Raw genomic sequence first — 16379 nt, forward strand, 5'->3', positions numbered from 1 at the left:
ATTAAATCAAAGAGTATTCTGTGAACATTAGAATGAGCACACATCCTATTATTTAAAACATATGCCTGTGATAACTTGTTTGTTTGATTGAATCACTAAGTATATAGTTTGAAACAAATTGAAGTCCTGACCATCATGCATTCCATAACGTGTATAAACCACATTGATATTTTGTATAACAGGATTTCTTAGTTAAATGAGTGAAGATAAGTCAAAGACAATCGTTTGAACATTTGGTCCTCTTTATTGTGTGTGGATTCTACAGCCAACACACGTTTCGACCTATACCCAGGTCTTTTTCAAGGCTAACAATATTTCTCAAATCAAACATAAATAGACACAGCCACCGGACCTATTTGAAAGTCCATGTATTCAGCTTTTCAAATACTTTGTCAAAATGCAAATCATTGGGATCTCAGTACCGTCTGATGTTATATGTCTGTCATGTGTACAAATCGAGATTCTAATGAAAGCTGAGTTGGTTAGGCTCAGCGTTGCCTCAGTGGGCCGTAGATGGTGTACAACATGGAGCTGTGACTGAACAAGGCCACCTAGCAGTGTTAAGTATGCATGGATTTTCAAATAAGTCCAGTGGCTGTTTCCATTTCTGTTCTAGCTGAGCCATATTGTTAGCACTGAAAAAGGTCTGAGCATAGGTCGAAACACGTGTTGGATATAGGACCAATCAAATCCAAACACAATACAGAGGAATACATGTTCAAACGATTGTCTTTGACTTATATTCAGTCGTTGAACTTCAAAATCCCATTATATCTAATATCAATGTTGATCATACACGTTATGGAGCGTCAGGACTTTAATTTGATTCTCTTACTGCCTGTGACGCTGGGCATTGTCACACTTCTATCCAGACCAGTGTTGCCCTCCTCCTGATTCATTTATTGATAAAACGATTGCTTTGGCGGAGCTGCTTCAGCCTGTAGGAGAACAGTTTGTATCTAAGTATATCATTTGCACTGGGTTTGGTGTTCGGTGTTCATGTTTTTACAACACTCAACCTAATATTAACCATGAACCATATATACACATTACACAGCTTTGGGACTTGGAAGTGAGGATAGAGTAGCTGTAACATCTGTCACTCCATTGCATTATAAGAGCCTTCCTTCTGGGTTCGAATTTCAGAAGGGGGGGTGGATGCCTTTCAGAGTAAAGATGTCTTAGGGCTGTGTGCATGCCCAGTCCCCAGTACACAGACATCCTTATTAAATGCATAGGATGCTAATTGCAAATTGAGTCTTTTTAAGAACAAGATGTTGACCAATTTCACATGCCCAGAAACGTTTGTCATCTTTTACACACCCAGAGGCAGATATTGACAGGATACCCAAGCTCAGTAAAAGTGCTGGATTCCCCATGCCCTGTAGCATCCATTGGTAGATTCCACATGCCCTGTAGCACCCATTGGTAGATTCCACATGCCCCTAGCATGCATTGGTAGATTCCACATGCCCCGTATCACGCATTGGTAGATTCCACATGCCCGTATCATGCATTGGTAGATTCCACATGCCCTCTAGCACAAATTGGTAGATTCCACATGCCCCGTATCACGCATTGGTAGATTACACATGCCCTGTATCATGCATTGGTAGAGTCCACATGCCCTGTAGCACACATTGGTAGATTCCACATGCCAAGTAATAGATATTGCAGTTGTCAAATTCCAAGTCATAGATCTTATCATTCAACTTCCTGCTTTCACCTGGACCCAGAGAGTAGAAAAAGGCAAGACCAAATCGTTTTCTTGTCAGGAGGGTGGGCACCAGAAATCTGTGCCTATGTGTGTGTGTGTGGGGGGGGAATACACTGAAGCACATGCATCCCAGTACACCCTCTTATGGAGCAGCCATTTCAGCACCGGCCGCTTTGGCTCAGCAACTTGGGCACGGGTCCCTATTAGCCTAGGCATACCCATGTGCCAACGGGGTGCTTTGTCGACATGCGGGACGCAGCGTTCACTTTCAGGACAGCTCCGTGTATTGATCTTGATGTGTTTTCCTTCAATATACTGTTACTCAAAGTACTGCATTTATTAGTGCTTCGGTTGGCAATATATTTTAGGAAAACATATATTTATGCGCGTATAGGCCCCTGCGCCCTGCTGGCCACGGCGAACAGGGCGCCGCTAATAGGGAAAACATCCAGCACCGGAACGCCCTGTTTCGTACTTCTCTTTTTGCTTCTCTGACACACGTAGTAGCCCTTTGAGCATAGCTCATTTGGAAGGGATTTGAAAGGGGTAAGCCCCCCTTCAGAGTCCGGAAAATCTGCCTCACCCACCTGCATTGGACTTATGCAATGGCCAAATTAACAGTGAAGTTGCGCCTTCAGAAGAGCACAGGGGAAGCTGGACACTTTCAGGAATGAGGGAGTTAAGGAAAATGGTGGGGGCATGCAACCTCGAAAGGTTAAGCCCCTAAAGTGCCACGCGACCACAAAAGAAAACGTGAAGCACTCAGTCTCAGGAATGATACTCCTGCCTGAACCACTGGCGTTCATACTCACTCAATAAAGTCATCCAATGATACAGGTGGGACCTAAGCTGCCAATTCAAATATACTTTGCCCTGTAGAGAGTAGAAATAGGGGCACAGCTCCAAATTCCACTATACATTTACAAACATTTTAGTACCCCTGTCCTGTAATTTATTTGATGTGATTTCCTTCATACATAATGCTCCTAATAATGTGCACCAGTGTACATATGTGTTACTGAAAGCTTATGAGAAAAAAGAGCACCCTTCTGGGCTAAAAACCTCTCAAAATGAACATGCTTACCACAGGAAAATGATCTGCCCGCACCGTGGAACAGGGGGGTAGTGATGCAACTTTTTAGTATCTGCCCAGACCTCCGGGTGGGTACCGTCATGTGTTGCCCTATCACGGTTTATACTTTTACTGGTGGAGGTGGACGTCTCCAAGGGAGATTTCCCTGGAATTAGCAACTGAAGGTTAATTAAACCAGGACGATTTCTTCAGGCAGTATGGAACTCCTCTGGTCAGAGCTTCTTTAATTTTAAACTATATTGAACAAAACACCAAACTACAATGTTGACCTATCTCTGCCAAATTCTAATAAGGGTGGGGCTGATTGTCGAGATTAATCTTTTGATATGGAGGAGAGTAGTAATAATTATATAAATAATTGAAAAAGGGACTACAGCAGGTCCTGATGGTAACTCAATGGAATGCCCCTTTTTGTATCTTTCTATCAGATAGAACACACTTCTGGAGGAGTTGGAATATCAGTCCATGTGCAACTGGCCCATGTGAAGAAGATCAGCTTCAAACAGACCTGGTTTCTTACCCAATAGCACTTGAGATCCTGGGACTTGTAGTTTGTCTTCTTCCATCATACGTATGACCATACCATTCCTAAGATGGAGAATGCTGTTGGTTAAAAGTGCAAATGGCATCTGTATCAATACCTAGAGCAGTCGTGGCCTTATTCAAAAACTAGCAGAAGACCAAATGTATGAGATACAGAGTGATTTTACTGCTCAAAGAAGGCTGTGCATATCACCTTAGAAGTTTGGAACCCTTTAATGTGCCCACACGCATGTTTGTGTGGTGTAGTTTTGTGAGGCAGAGACTGGTCAAGGGGACTGTCAAAATACTTAGTGTCTGGACTATTTAGGAACTGTGTGATAGAGATCTCTCCAACAGCAATTACGACAGAAAGAATTGTTTGCTGAGTTAGACAGTATTTTAGAAGTCCATTTGAGAGGTATGTTTTTGCGAATACATTGATTAGTCACACCCAGCAGGACCGCTCACCCAATGAGGTGGTGACAGAGATGGACGGAAACTGCCAGTGTACGCTCGTGTTCTGCTAGCCTCCCTCGCCCCTTTGCTGGGTGCTGCCATTACGTTTACCTCCTCCCCTGGCCCCTCTGCCGACCCTGCCACCCTCACAGCATCCTGCACCCTCTCTCCCATCTCCCCCCCATACCTGCACTTACCAGCTGGACATAGAAAAAGTGAGGCTAACAACATGCAGACAAGAACTGCACACGTTCCTGTCGTACTGGAGCTAGTATCCTAAAGTGCAAGTACATTTGGGAATCTATTTCTTAAAGCTAGCTGATTATAAGATCAACCATATTAAAACAAAACATTCTTAACTTTGACGGCATGTATGAAAGAGTCATTTAAAGACTGAAACTTGAAATGGGCTAAGGGCGGGATTAAATATTTGGCTATTGAAATCAAAAGGAAACTTTGCTGATGAGGGCTATGCATAAAAGGACATGCCTGAGAAAATCAGCCTAGACAGCAGGAGATGGGACTTCCTTAAATACTCGCTTTATGGTAGGGTAATGGTAATCAAAACAGTGTACCTCTGCAATGCTTTCCCTACCAAACTGGGAAGTCAAGAGTTAAGGCCCATTTGAAAGCTCCTGAATACATTCAATTGGAGCAAAGGAAAGAGAACGAGAGTTCAGTGGAAAATATTGCGAAGAAGTCGGTCATTAGGGGGCTTTGGTTTTCCTCACTTTGACTCCTCTCAAAAAGTGTTTATTTTGTAACGGGCGGGGTAATGTCTAAGTAGCGGTTCTCCCCAGGTTTGGTGCGTATTGAATATCAATGAGTAAAGCCGCGTGACTTGAAGCCAGTGGTAATGAAGGATACAGTATGTAAATAAAACATGTCACTGAAGGGTTGGATGGCACGGGATGCAAGGCACCTTTTTCAGAATGTACGTATACTCCTTTGGGTGTATCAAAAGGGGGGACAAAGCCCATGCACTCAGTAATAACATTGAATTATTTGGGTGTTGCCAGCTGCTACCACTGGCACCCCTTCTGCTACCCCTAGACCTGTCCTTGCGACCCCGGGGCCACTGGACAAAGAGGCAGTGCCAAGAGCAGATATCTGTGTTGCACCTGAAAAAGCAGTTGTAAATGCAGCTAAATGTGCCACAGCTTTTTACACCTGGAATCGCGATCTCGTTAGCTGGAGAAATAACAGGGATGAAGGAAAAACCATGAAGCCGCCATCACTAACAGGTTGGAAGTCCATCAGTGAAGAATGTCTGAATGGTTGGGTTCAGAGGCGAGGCTGTCTGTGCAACTAATACTCAGTACTGTAGCAACAGGAAGGGTATAAGTGCTAGGTCTAGCTAGCTGAGAATGGGTAAGAGCAGCCTGCAGTACTCAGTGACAGCACAGCATGAACGCAAATATCATCAGTGTTTCGCGTTGTCTTCTTTGCCCCTCCAGTGAGCCACTGGACCTCTGATGAGAGGGGCGTGCTCCAGTGGCTTCTGCCACCAATCTTGCCTGGGCACTGTGTGGCCTGACCCAGATCTGTCAGACCTGCATCACAGGCACACTGCAGATAGACCCAAGATGAGATAAATAATTTACGTAAAGTTGCCCTATGACTTTGAAGTAAACCACCTGTTACTTCCTCAAGCAAAATAATATATATATCTGGAAGGATAGGTGAGGGGCAACACACTTGCTTTGGGAACAATAGGATGCAGTGCAACATTGGTTCAGTTTCTGTTCCAGTGCTTAGAAGCTGGGGGAGGCTGGCTTTAAGCAATATATAAAGGACCAAAGAAAATAATAAAATGGTCCATTTCTAGGGGTGATGTCATGGAGCTTCTGTGGCTGTTGCATTTTAAAATAAAACTAAAACCTGCAATTACTGTGACCTGCAACAAATCCTTCCCCTCCCATCTTAATAAAAAAAAATATGGGTTACTTACCAAATAAGCAAAACACAAAGGTGATATTTGGAAGGTTTCAAATCATTCATAACTCCTGGCACAGTTCTGGGTTTGAGGTGTGTGCTTGGGCTCAATCTATGGAGGCTGGTACTGGAGACTTAAGATGTTGTACTTGTGACTTACAGGTGTTGGGAGAGAGTGTTTGAGACTTAATGTGTTGTAAGAGAGTTGAAATGCATTGAATGCAGATATAATATGTTTGAGGAGGGTAATTGAAAATCACACTGTTGGGGTGTTGAAGGAGGGTACTGGAGACTTGCGTTGATAGTTTGCTTTGAGGTTGATGGTGTTGGAGAATGCTGGAAACTGAAGTTGCTGGAGCGTAGCACTGTGTAAACATGAAGGTGTTGGAGCAAGGCATTGGAGGTGTAAGGTGTTGGAGGGCGGGACCGGGGGCTAGACATTTAAAGCTGCTTACGGAGGACACTTTAGCGATTGGCAGTGGATAGTGGGGTGTTCGTGGTGAAAATGGTTTGGGGATATTCAGGCTCTGGGTGACTGGCTGGAGAGGTTTGGTGTGCAGTGGTTCCAAGTGCTCTAGTGACAAGAAAATCCCTGCACGTATTGTCGTAGTGTAAAATCTGGAAGTGGAACAGCATAGGATTGTCTTCTGGTTGGACTTGTGTTGGTCAGTTGCTGTTTCCAGTCTGTGGCCAGACACTTGACAGGCACTAGATGTCTGCGCTTTGGAGTGTAGGCCTCTTTGAGATGCTCTGTCTATTTACAGTTTAGCCTGAGTGATGTACAATAGTCCAGGTTGTTGTGTTGGACATCTGCGTACATTCACGTAATTTGGTAATATGGCCCTATACAAACTGATGTTAACGCTATTTATGGTGATCCATTATTGTATGAAATGTATATAATGTTACAGTGATATTATAATCATATTTTTCTTAGTGTACTGAGGAACAATGCTATGTGAGGCCACTTCCTGTTTTGTCAAGGGGTGAAAGGTCATGTGCTATCATTTCCTTTGATGTCACTTGATGTGGGGTCACATGACATCACTTACTGTTACGTCATCAGATGGCAAGGGTCATGTGATGTCACTTCCACTACCCCTGGCATTTTGGTGAAATTACGCCCTTGATTGAATTGCTTAAGATTTGTTATATAGCCAGTGTCAATGCATTTAACAATCTAATTTAATCACAAAAGATGCTTTTGGCAAGTGTTCTGACACTTGAATTGGTTTGTATGCCGAACAAATTATGCTGTTATTTAATTACAGAATAACTGTACAGTGCCTGAACAGGCATAGCCAGTGCCCAAACAATTACCCATCAAGAGGAACATAAATATGTTTGTGTTTCAATCTCTCAATAAAGCCTTAATCAAGGTTTTTAATATACTAAATCACAATTATATTCTCCCTACCTTACATCTGATTGTTTACTCTTGGAATTATGACTAACAAACCTTGTGTCAAGATGTATACTTCTCTTAAACGATAAGCCAGAAATGTTCTTTCGAATGGATTGTGTCCTCCCACATATCCCTCGTCTTTTGCTATCTTCCCCTCAAGCTTCAGGTGCTCGGAATTTCTTTTTCGCCAGAGGGTGCTGTGCATCGATGAAGTCGACTCGATGTCCCTTGAGGGCCTCCGTCTCAAGATCGATCTCATCACTGGTATATAAAGCATGCAAAGCGCCCGTTAGCTACAGTTCTGTTTTTTCGCAAAGGCTAATGCTTGTAGAATTACGGCACTCTTCGGTTACAGTGAAAACTGACATACTCGAAAAACGATGGCCTCGTCATCGACACCATCAACCCCAACGACCGGGTTAAAAAAATGACACAATTAGGCTGCAAAGATGTGTCTCACAGATCGTCATCGAGTGTGTCTGTGGTGCCTTGGCGTGAAGCATAGGACAGCTAACTGTGGGTCCTGTCAGTGCATGACTGGTAAGGCATTGAAAGAGCGAACAGGGAAATTATCGGCGGGTAGGCAACCTACAAAATCCCACTCAACGACACCGTCGAAAAAGCACTTGTCCAACAAGTCGAGAGGTGACTCTCCTCGAAGGAAAAGATCCAAAAAGCACTCTCAATCAAGGAGTAGGTCACACCACTCTTCATCTTCATCCAAGAAGATGAAGAAAAGGTGTTATAGATCACCTACCACCTCTTCCGATTCCTCTCCTCAGAAAAGTATAATCTGTGCAACCAAGTCGTGGATTCCTGCTGAGTGGGAGGCATTCAGATAGGAAATGTTGAACATTTTCGATAAGGTGCCCTCCAACCCCCTTGAAAGAGAAAACTAAAAGCATTGCTCCAGTTTCTCCATTAAAAGCCGACAAGGAAAGGGCTAAGGCTATATCATGCACGCCTTCGAGCCCAGGACATAGGCCAGAAACCCCAAGAGAACCTTCAAGGTCTCGACTCAATTCAAAATCATTGAAGACTCTATCAAGTCAGGGTTCAAGCCCCTCGAGAGCTCCATCATCACCAAAGTCGTCAAAAACATCGTCGCCTTTGGCATCAAAACCATTGACGCCATCAGTGTTGAAGCCATCGACACCATCAGGGTCACAGCCATCGATGCCTTTACCGACTACACCTACAATAGTCCCTAAGGAGGTTGACAAATCATATAAATCTTTACCCAAGAAGGATTTTTTCTAATCGTTGTCTTCCATTTATGAAGAACACAAACATTCAGATCAAGATACTCCACCATTTGGTTTGAAAGTCCAGGTTAAAGGACTTGTATGAAAACCTTCAATGGGCAAGTGGCATAGAGACATCACCAGAACTTGAGTTTGGCAAACCAGACCCGTCAGACCACACAGATGCCCCTTTCACTCTTTTCAGGATGGGACAGGCCTGCTCCTCCATTCGTGCAAAATGACCAGACGGACATACTTGATAAGGATCCTCATAAAGATCCTGTACTTTCTTTCCATATCGCCCTACAAAGAAACAGTAAAGGCAAATTTGGAGTCAGCCAAAACAAATCCAGCTGTGAATAAGAACCTCACCAAAAAGTACAGGCCTTCGAGTAGCGATCCTCACTTTTTGTCAAAACTTCCTACACCAGAGAGCCTGGTAGTTCAGGCAGCAACATCTACTTCTAAACAAGCAGCTTATCCAACCATGCTACCAGACAGGGATGATAAGCATTTTGATGCTTTAGCAAAGAAAGTGTTTTCTGCCGGGAGCATGGGTCTTAAATCTGCAAGTGCCACTTGTGCTTTAGCTAAATTTTGCTGTTTGTGGTTATTTGTTGTTTGTAATTGGCAAGGTTGTAGTTGTTGAACCAAGGGTTTTAGACCCTTGTGGTTTGGTCGTTTCCTGGTATTTCCTTTCTGGCTCCAATGTGTTTTTTCTCATTTTTTTAGTGTTTATCTTTGAGGTCCTTTGGATGTTGCAGAAAGAGGGTGGGCTGTGCGGCTAGCTAGTCGTTGAGGTGGTAAATACCTGGGGGTTTGCATGCAGCGGGAAGGGCCTTGGGATGGCGGACTGCCGATGGGGTGTGTACAACCAGGATTTGGGACCGTGTGCTAGATGGGAGAGCTGGGTTATGTGAATCCCACAGTGGGTGGAGGTGTCTGGGTCGGAGACACAGTGATTACTCAAATGGTTACCTGTACCTTAGCTACCCGGGGTTGTGGCGGGGCCCAAGCTGGGGCACAGCAGCATTACTTAGCTTGGGGATGCCTCGTAAGTGGGTGGAAGCCTAGGATTGTGGTCAGAACCGTAAAAGCATTGATCCCTAGTTTTGGGGTAGATCGGGGTAGAAGGAATTAGGTGGGAAAAATCTCAGATTGAGGTCACAGCAGCAATGCCAACTATGGCTAGCAAACACAGTTGGCCTAGGTGCCAGATATGGCTAACTGCAATGTGGCTATCTGAAATCTAGTAACACCTCAATTTGGGGCACCTGTATAGAGGGAGATAGGGACAAAATGAGGGCACAACAGCAAATGCAGCGAAGAAAGGCCCCGGGATACCTGGATAGAGGGAGAATGGCCTCAAGAGGGGACACAACAGTAAATGCAGTAACACCTATATTTGGGAGACCTGGATAGATGGAGAATGGCCTAGAATGGAGACACAACAGCAAATGCAAGAACACCTAGATCTGGGACACCTGGATAGGGGGAGAATGGCCCAGAATAGGGGCACAACAGTAAATGCAGTAACACCTAGATCTGGGACACCTGGATAGAGGGAGAATGGCCTAGAATGGAGACACAACAGCAAATGCAGTAACACCTAAATTTGGGACACCTGGATAGAGAGAGAATGGCCTAGAATGGGGCACAACAGTAAATGCAGTAACACCTATATATGGGACACCTGGCTGGAGGGAGAATGGCTTAAAATGGGGGACAACAGTAGATGCAGTAACACTTATGGTTGGGACACATGGACAGGGGGAGAATGGACTAGAATGGGCTACAGCAGTAGAGAATGGCCTCAAATGGGGGCACAACAGTAAATAAAGTAACACCTAGATTTGGGACACCTGGATAGTGGGAGAATGGCCTAGAATGGGGGCACAACAGTAAATGCAGTAATACCTAGATTTGGGACACCTCGAGAGCGGGAGAATGGCCTAGAATGGGGGCACAACAGTAATTGCAGTAAACCCTAGATTTGGGACACCTCGAGAGCAGGAGATGGGCCTAGAATGGGGGCACAGCAGTAAATGCAGTAACATCTAGATTTGGGACACATGGATAGGGGAAGAATCGAATAAAATGGGGGATAACAGTAAATGCAGTAACACCTATATTTGGGACACCTGGACAGAGGGAGAATGGACTAAAATGGGGTACAACAGTGGAGAATGGCCTAGAATGGGAGCACACCAGTAAATGCAGTAACACCTAGATTTGGGACACCTGGATTGCAGGAGAATGGCCTAGAATGGGGGCACAGCAGTAAATGCAGTGACACCTAGATCTGGGAGACCTGGATAGATGGAGAATGGCCTAGAATGGAGACGCAACAGCAAATGCAGGAACACCTAGATCTGGGACACCTGGATAGGGGGAGAATGGCCCAGAATAGGGGCACAACAGTAAATGCAGTAACACCTAGATCTGGGACACCTGGATAGAGGGAGAATGGCCTAGAATGGAGACACAACAGCAAATGCAGTAACACCTAGATTTGGGACACCTGGATAGAGAGAGAATGGCCTAGAATGGGGCACAACAGTAAATGCAGTAACACCTATATATGGGACACCTGGCTGGAGGGAGAATGGCTTAAAATGGGGGACAACAGTAGATGCAGTAACACTTATGGTTGGGACACATGGACAGGGGGAGAATGGACTAGAATGGGCTACAGCAGTAGAGAATGGCCTCAAATGGGGGCACAACAGTAAATGCAGTAACACCTAGAACTGGGACACCTGGATAGAGGGAGAATGGCCTAGAATGGAGACACAACAGCAAATGCAGTAACACCTAGATTTGGGACACCTGGATAGAGAGAGAATGGCCTAGAATGGGGCACAACAGTAAATGCAGTAACACCTATATATGGGACACCTGGCTGGAGGGAGAATGGCTTAAAATGGGGGACAACAGTAGATGCAGTAACACTTATGGTTGGGACACATGGACAGGGGGAGAATGGACTAGAATGGGCTACAGCAGTAGAGAATGGCCTCAAATGGGGGCACAACAGTAAATAAAGTAACACCTAGATTTGGGACACCTGGATAGTGGGAGAATGGCCTAGAATGGGGGCACAACAGTAAATGCAGTAATACCTAGATTTGAGACACCTGGAGAGCGGGAGAATGGCCTAGAATGGGGGCACAACAGTAATTGCAGTAAACCCTAGATTTGGGACACCTCGAGAGCAGGAGATGGGCCTAGAATGGGGGCACAGCAGTAAATGCAGTAACATCTAGATTTGGGACACATGGATAGGGGAAGAATCGAATAAAATGGGGGATAACAGTAAATGCAGTAACACCTATATTTGGGACACCTGGACAGAGGGAGAATGGACTAAAATGGGGTACAACAGTGGAGAATGGCCTAGAATGGGAGCACACCAGTAAATGCAGTAACACCTAGATTTGGGACACCTGGATTGCAGGAGAATGGCCTAGAATGGGGGCACAGCAGTAAATGCAGTGACACCTAGATCTGGGAGACCTGGATAGGGGGGGTGGCCTAGAATGGGGGTATAACAGTAAATGCAGTAACACCTAGATCTGGGACACCTGGATAGGGGAAGATTTGAATAAAATGGGGGATAACAGTAAATGCAGTAACACCTATATTTGGGACACCTGGACATGGGGGCACAACAGTAATTGCAGTAAACCCTAGATTTGGGACACCTCGAGAGCAGGAGATGGGCCTAGAATGGGGGCACAGCAGTAAATGCAGTAACATCTAGATTTGGGACACATGGGATAGGGGAAGAATCGAATAAAATGGGGGATAACAGTAAATGCAGTAACACCTATATTTGGGACACCTGGACAGAGGGAGAATGGCCTAAAATGGGGGACAACAGTAAATGCAGTAACACCTAGGGTTGGGACACATGGATAGGGGGAGAATGGACACAAATGGGGTACAACAGTGGAGAACGGCCTAGAATGGGGGCATAACAGTAAATGTAGTAAGACACTGATTTGGGACACCTGGATAGCAGGAGAATGGCCTAGAATGGGGGCACAGCAGTAAATGCAGTGACACCTAGATCTGGGACACCTGGATAGGGGGGGTGGCCTAGAATGGGGGTATAACAGTAAATGCAGTAACACCTAGATTTCGGACACCTGAATCAAGGGAGATTGGCCTAAAATGTGGGACAACAGTAAATCCAGTAACACCAAGGTTTGGGACACCTGGATAGGGGGAGAATGTCCTAAAATGGGGCACAGCAGTAGATACAGTGCCACCTAAATTTGGGACACCTGGATAAAGGGAGAATTACTTAAAATGGGGGACAACAATAAATGCAGTAACATCTAATTTTGGGACACCTCGATGGGGAAAATGACTGAAAATGGGGGACAACAGTAAATGCAGTAACACCTAGGTTTGGGACACCTGGATTGAGGGAGGATGTCCTAAAATTGGGGCACAGCAGTAAATGGAGTAACACTTAGAGCTTATGGTTTACTAAAACAATCTGGCTAAATACAAGATATGGCTGACTAACACATCTGACTCAATGCAAAATATCGCTGAATAACACAATGTGGCTTAATGCAAGATATGGCTGACTAACACAATCTGGCTAAATGCAAGATAAGATTACTGTATACACGGTGGGCTGTATGAATCAGACTTTAAGCTAATAGAGAATAAGATAAGATAAGATTGGGTTGTTCAGTTTAGTGGGAAGCAGTAATGGCTGAACCACCTGCCTGAACTTTGCTTACCTTATCAGTAGCTGCTGGTTGACAGCTGCAGGCCTCGCAGGCTAACACAGGCCAACATGTCTGGGCCTGCTTCTGCAGGAGCTTCCCTTTACCTCAGGGCCCTTAGCTAGAGGGGCTGCAACGGGCAGTGGAATGCCCTGGTGAGTTGTGTGATAAGGGCACAATTAGCCACTCTGGGGATGGGGCAGGCAAGGAGGCAGGAGCAGGGGCTGGGAAGCAGTGGGACTGAGGCGCAGAGCACCGGGTGGCAAAAAGATAAAAAATGCTCAGAATTACAACGTTTTTCAAGAAACAGGTGGCTGGCTACACAAGGATTGCAAAAATGATAGGGGACATACACCTCACCTCAAGCCAGAGACCAAAGTGGCTGAGGGAGGCGGCGAGGGTCAGGGCTATACCCACGATGTGTCAGTGTTGTGATTTCTAACCAATGAGGGGATGGGGTGGGCAAGGAGGTGGGAGCAGGGGCCGGGAAGCAGGGGGATCGAGGAGCAGAGCGCCGGGCAGGAAAGGACCCCAAAAAATGCTCAGAATTACTAAGTTTTTCAAGAAAACAGGTTTCTACACAAGGATTGCAAAAATGATAGAGGGACACACGCCTCACCTCAAGTCAGGGACCATTGTGGCTGTGGGAGGCATCGAGGGCCGGGGCTAGGCCCACGCTCTGTCGGTGTTGTGATTTTTAACCAATATGGGGATGGAGCAGGAAAGGAGGCGGGAGCAGTGGCCGGGAAACAGGGGGACCGAGGCACAGAGCGCCGGGTGGCAAAAGAGCTAAAAAAATGCTCAGAATTACAACGTTTTTCAAGAAAACAGGTCGCTACACGAGGATTGCAAACATTATATGGGACACATTTATAACTCTGGCAGAACTGCACCTAATTGACACAGTGTGGTTACCTTCCTGCAGTGACACGGGGTGCTGGTTGTGACAAATTTCCAGATGTCAATCTGCTTCCATTCTTGACCTCTGTGAATTCCTTAATTAACCGGTCCCTACACATACCTAACACCGCTCATCTCTGCTTCCGCCTTACTTAGGATGACCAGATTTCCAAAACGAAAAACCGTGACGATCAACAACATAGAAGAGGGACTACACCATTGCCAGCCCACCAATTACCGCCTATCCCCCAACACGCCCCCACAACCACCACCTAATCATATTTCCAGCACTTTTCCTTTCTATAAAGTATATATTATCTAATTTGTGCAGTTTTGTCTATGAATCTTGGCATGTTCATTTAAAACAAGCGTATGCTCTCATTGATATTACACGGCTTGCAGTCTCTGTGGCACAGTCAGTAAGTGTTGGTACTTATACCTGAAAGGCTGGGGGTTCGAGCCGAACCTCCAACTTCAAATACAGAATGTGTTGTGAAAAATAATTTGAATTTGAATTACCGTAGCCACCCAACCATGCAAACCCCGGACGGTGTTTCTAAAATGAAAAAACTCCCAGGACCCCGGGACGGAGGGTGATTTCCAAGGACTGTCCCAGGAAAACCGGGACGTCTGGTCACCCTAGTCTTACTCCTCTTCAAACTCTGCAATCTGCTGCCCCCTAACTTTGAGGCCACCTCTTCCTCAGATGCTGTACCTATTCTGCCTCTAGCACCATACCTTTCTCCTTTGGTAACCTTTCTCCTTTCCTAACCACTTCTCTGTTAGCCCGCTCAGCTTACCTGTAAGCACTGTGGTTGCTATTCGCGCCTAGGTGGAACAGTGCTAACAACACAGCACCGATAATTTGCAGTACTGTAATACATGGAAGCCTATGGTATGATTTTGTGGTGGATACCCATTGCTGATAGACAGCCTTCAATGGTGTGACGTCAAACGACAATGTCTGATTAGAATATCATGCAACACGAGGAGCTATGAGCATCTCTGCAAACATTTTTTTCTGGCTGGTTTCATGATAAAACCAAAGGCAATTCCAGAAAAGCATCAAGTTGTACAGTGAAATGTTGGACAAGCTAGGTCTTGGTGAGTAAAGACGTAAAATGGGAGACATTTGTCTAGCAAAGTGCTAGGAAATCTGACACAGTAAGAATGGGTGCCCCAAAACCACAGAGGAAGTGACTTAGCCTATGTGTTCTAACCCACAGAAATGTGCAAAAAATAAGCTTTTCCTAATTAGCTAAATTGTTTTATACACTCATGGATGTGTTGCAAAATGTATTTGGAGAATGAACGAATTGTCAATGTTTTCTGGAGACAAGTTAAAGGTATTGTGCTGGTAACAAAGAACTATCCCCTGGAATGCTATTTCCTCCATTGCACTATCCAGAAACGCTACTTTTCAACATGAGCCATTTTATTGCCTGTGATCTAACTGCACTGACTTTTCTTTTTTAATAGGAATACCAACATATGTGCTGCTAAACACCACCGGGATCTCCTCTCCAGCCAGAGTTGACCGACTTGAACTTCTGAGCACCTCAGGGGGTCAGCTGAAAACTATTCCTGTGAAATACTACCCCGAGCGCAAGCCCTACGGCATATGGAACATCACAGACTTTGTTCCGCCCTCAGAAGCCTTCTTCCTTAAAGTAACTGGCTACGATAAGGACGACTTCCTGTTCCAGAGAGTGTCAAGTGTTTCGTTCTCTAATGTTATCCCGGGTAAGATTGGCAATGATGACCCAATGTTGTGACTGTGTTAATTCACACACACTATTTTGGGTAGGCACAATATTGGCACATGAGAATCACCAAAGATTTGTTTGGATTTCCTAGTTTGTGTATACTAAAAAGAGGGGGTATGAAAATGTAATCTTTAGATACACTAGTGGTGTACTATTCCTGGAAATCGTTCTTCTGTTTCTATGCTTTTTGTTTACTAATGGCAGATGAAGAAATGACAAGAGTGGCAATCCTGATCAAGTGCTGGCATACAGTGAGATCTTGTCTCGATCAAAGAGGGCAGTTGTGCAGGAATCGCCACTGGGACATTGTGTTAGTCTCCAGGAACTATCACTTATTATTGTGCAGAAACTTACAAAGATTTTCCCATCTTTCGCTTGCGACATAATATTCCATTCGGAAAGTAACCTACTGTTAACAATAGCCATAACTAATAGCAATAATTAAGCTGTTTCACAGGTACCCACACATTGAACATTGTATGCAGGATTCTATATCTGATGCAGTATCTGAGTCTTCATTTGCTGCAACTCTCTTTTTGCTCCTTTGCTGCAAGTTTGCTTTTTGCTCCTAAGGGCGTTAACAGTAGCTTGCAATC

General features: G+C 45.0%; 1 protein-coding gene across 2 annotated transcripts in view; it reads left to right on the plus strand.

Moving 5' to 3' along the window:
• Nucleotides 1-16379, plus strand: part of HMCN1 (hemicentin 1) — a 1785366-nt gene that overhangs the window by 358777 nt on the left and 1410210 nt on the right. For both annotated transcript variants that reach the window (XM_069641364.1, XM_069641365.1), the window contains exon 8: nucleotides 15497-15760. In XM_069641364.1, the coding sequence (XP_069497465.1) occupies nucleotides 15497-15760 (264 nt within the window). The remainder of the gene's footprint in view (nucleotides 1-15496; nucleotides 15761-16379) is intronic.

Source organism: Ambystoma mexicanum, chromosome 1q (assembly GCF_040938575.1).
Source record: "Ambystoma mexicanum isolate Mex_15411 chromosome 1q, UKY_AmexF1_1, whole genome shotgun sequence".
NCBI lineage: Eukaryota > Metazoa > Chordata > Amphibia > Caudata > Ambystomatidae > Ambystoma > Ambystoma mexicanum.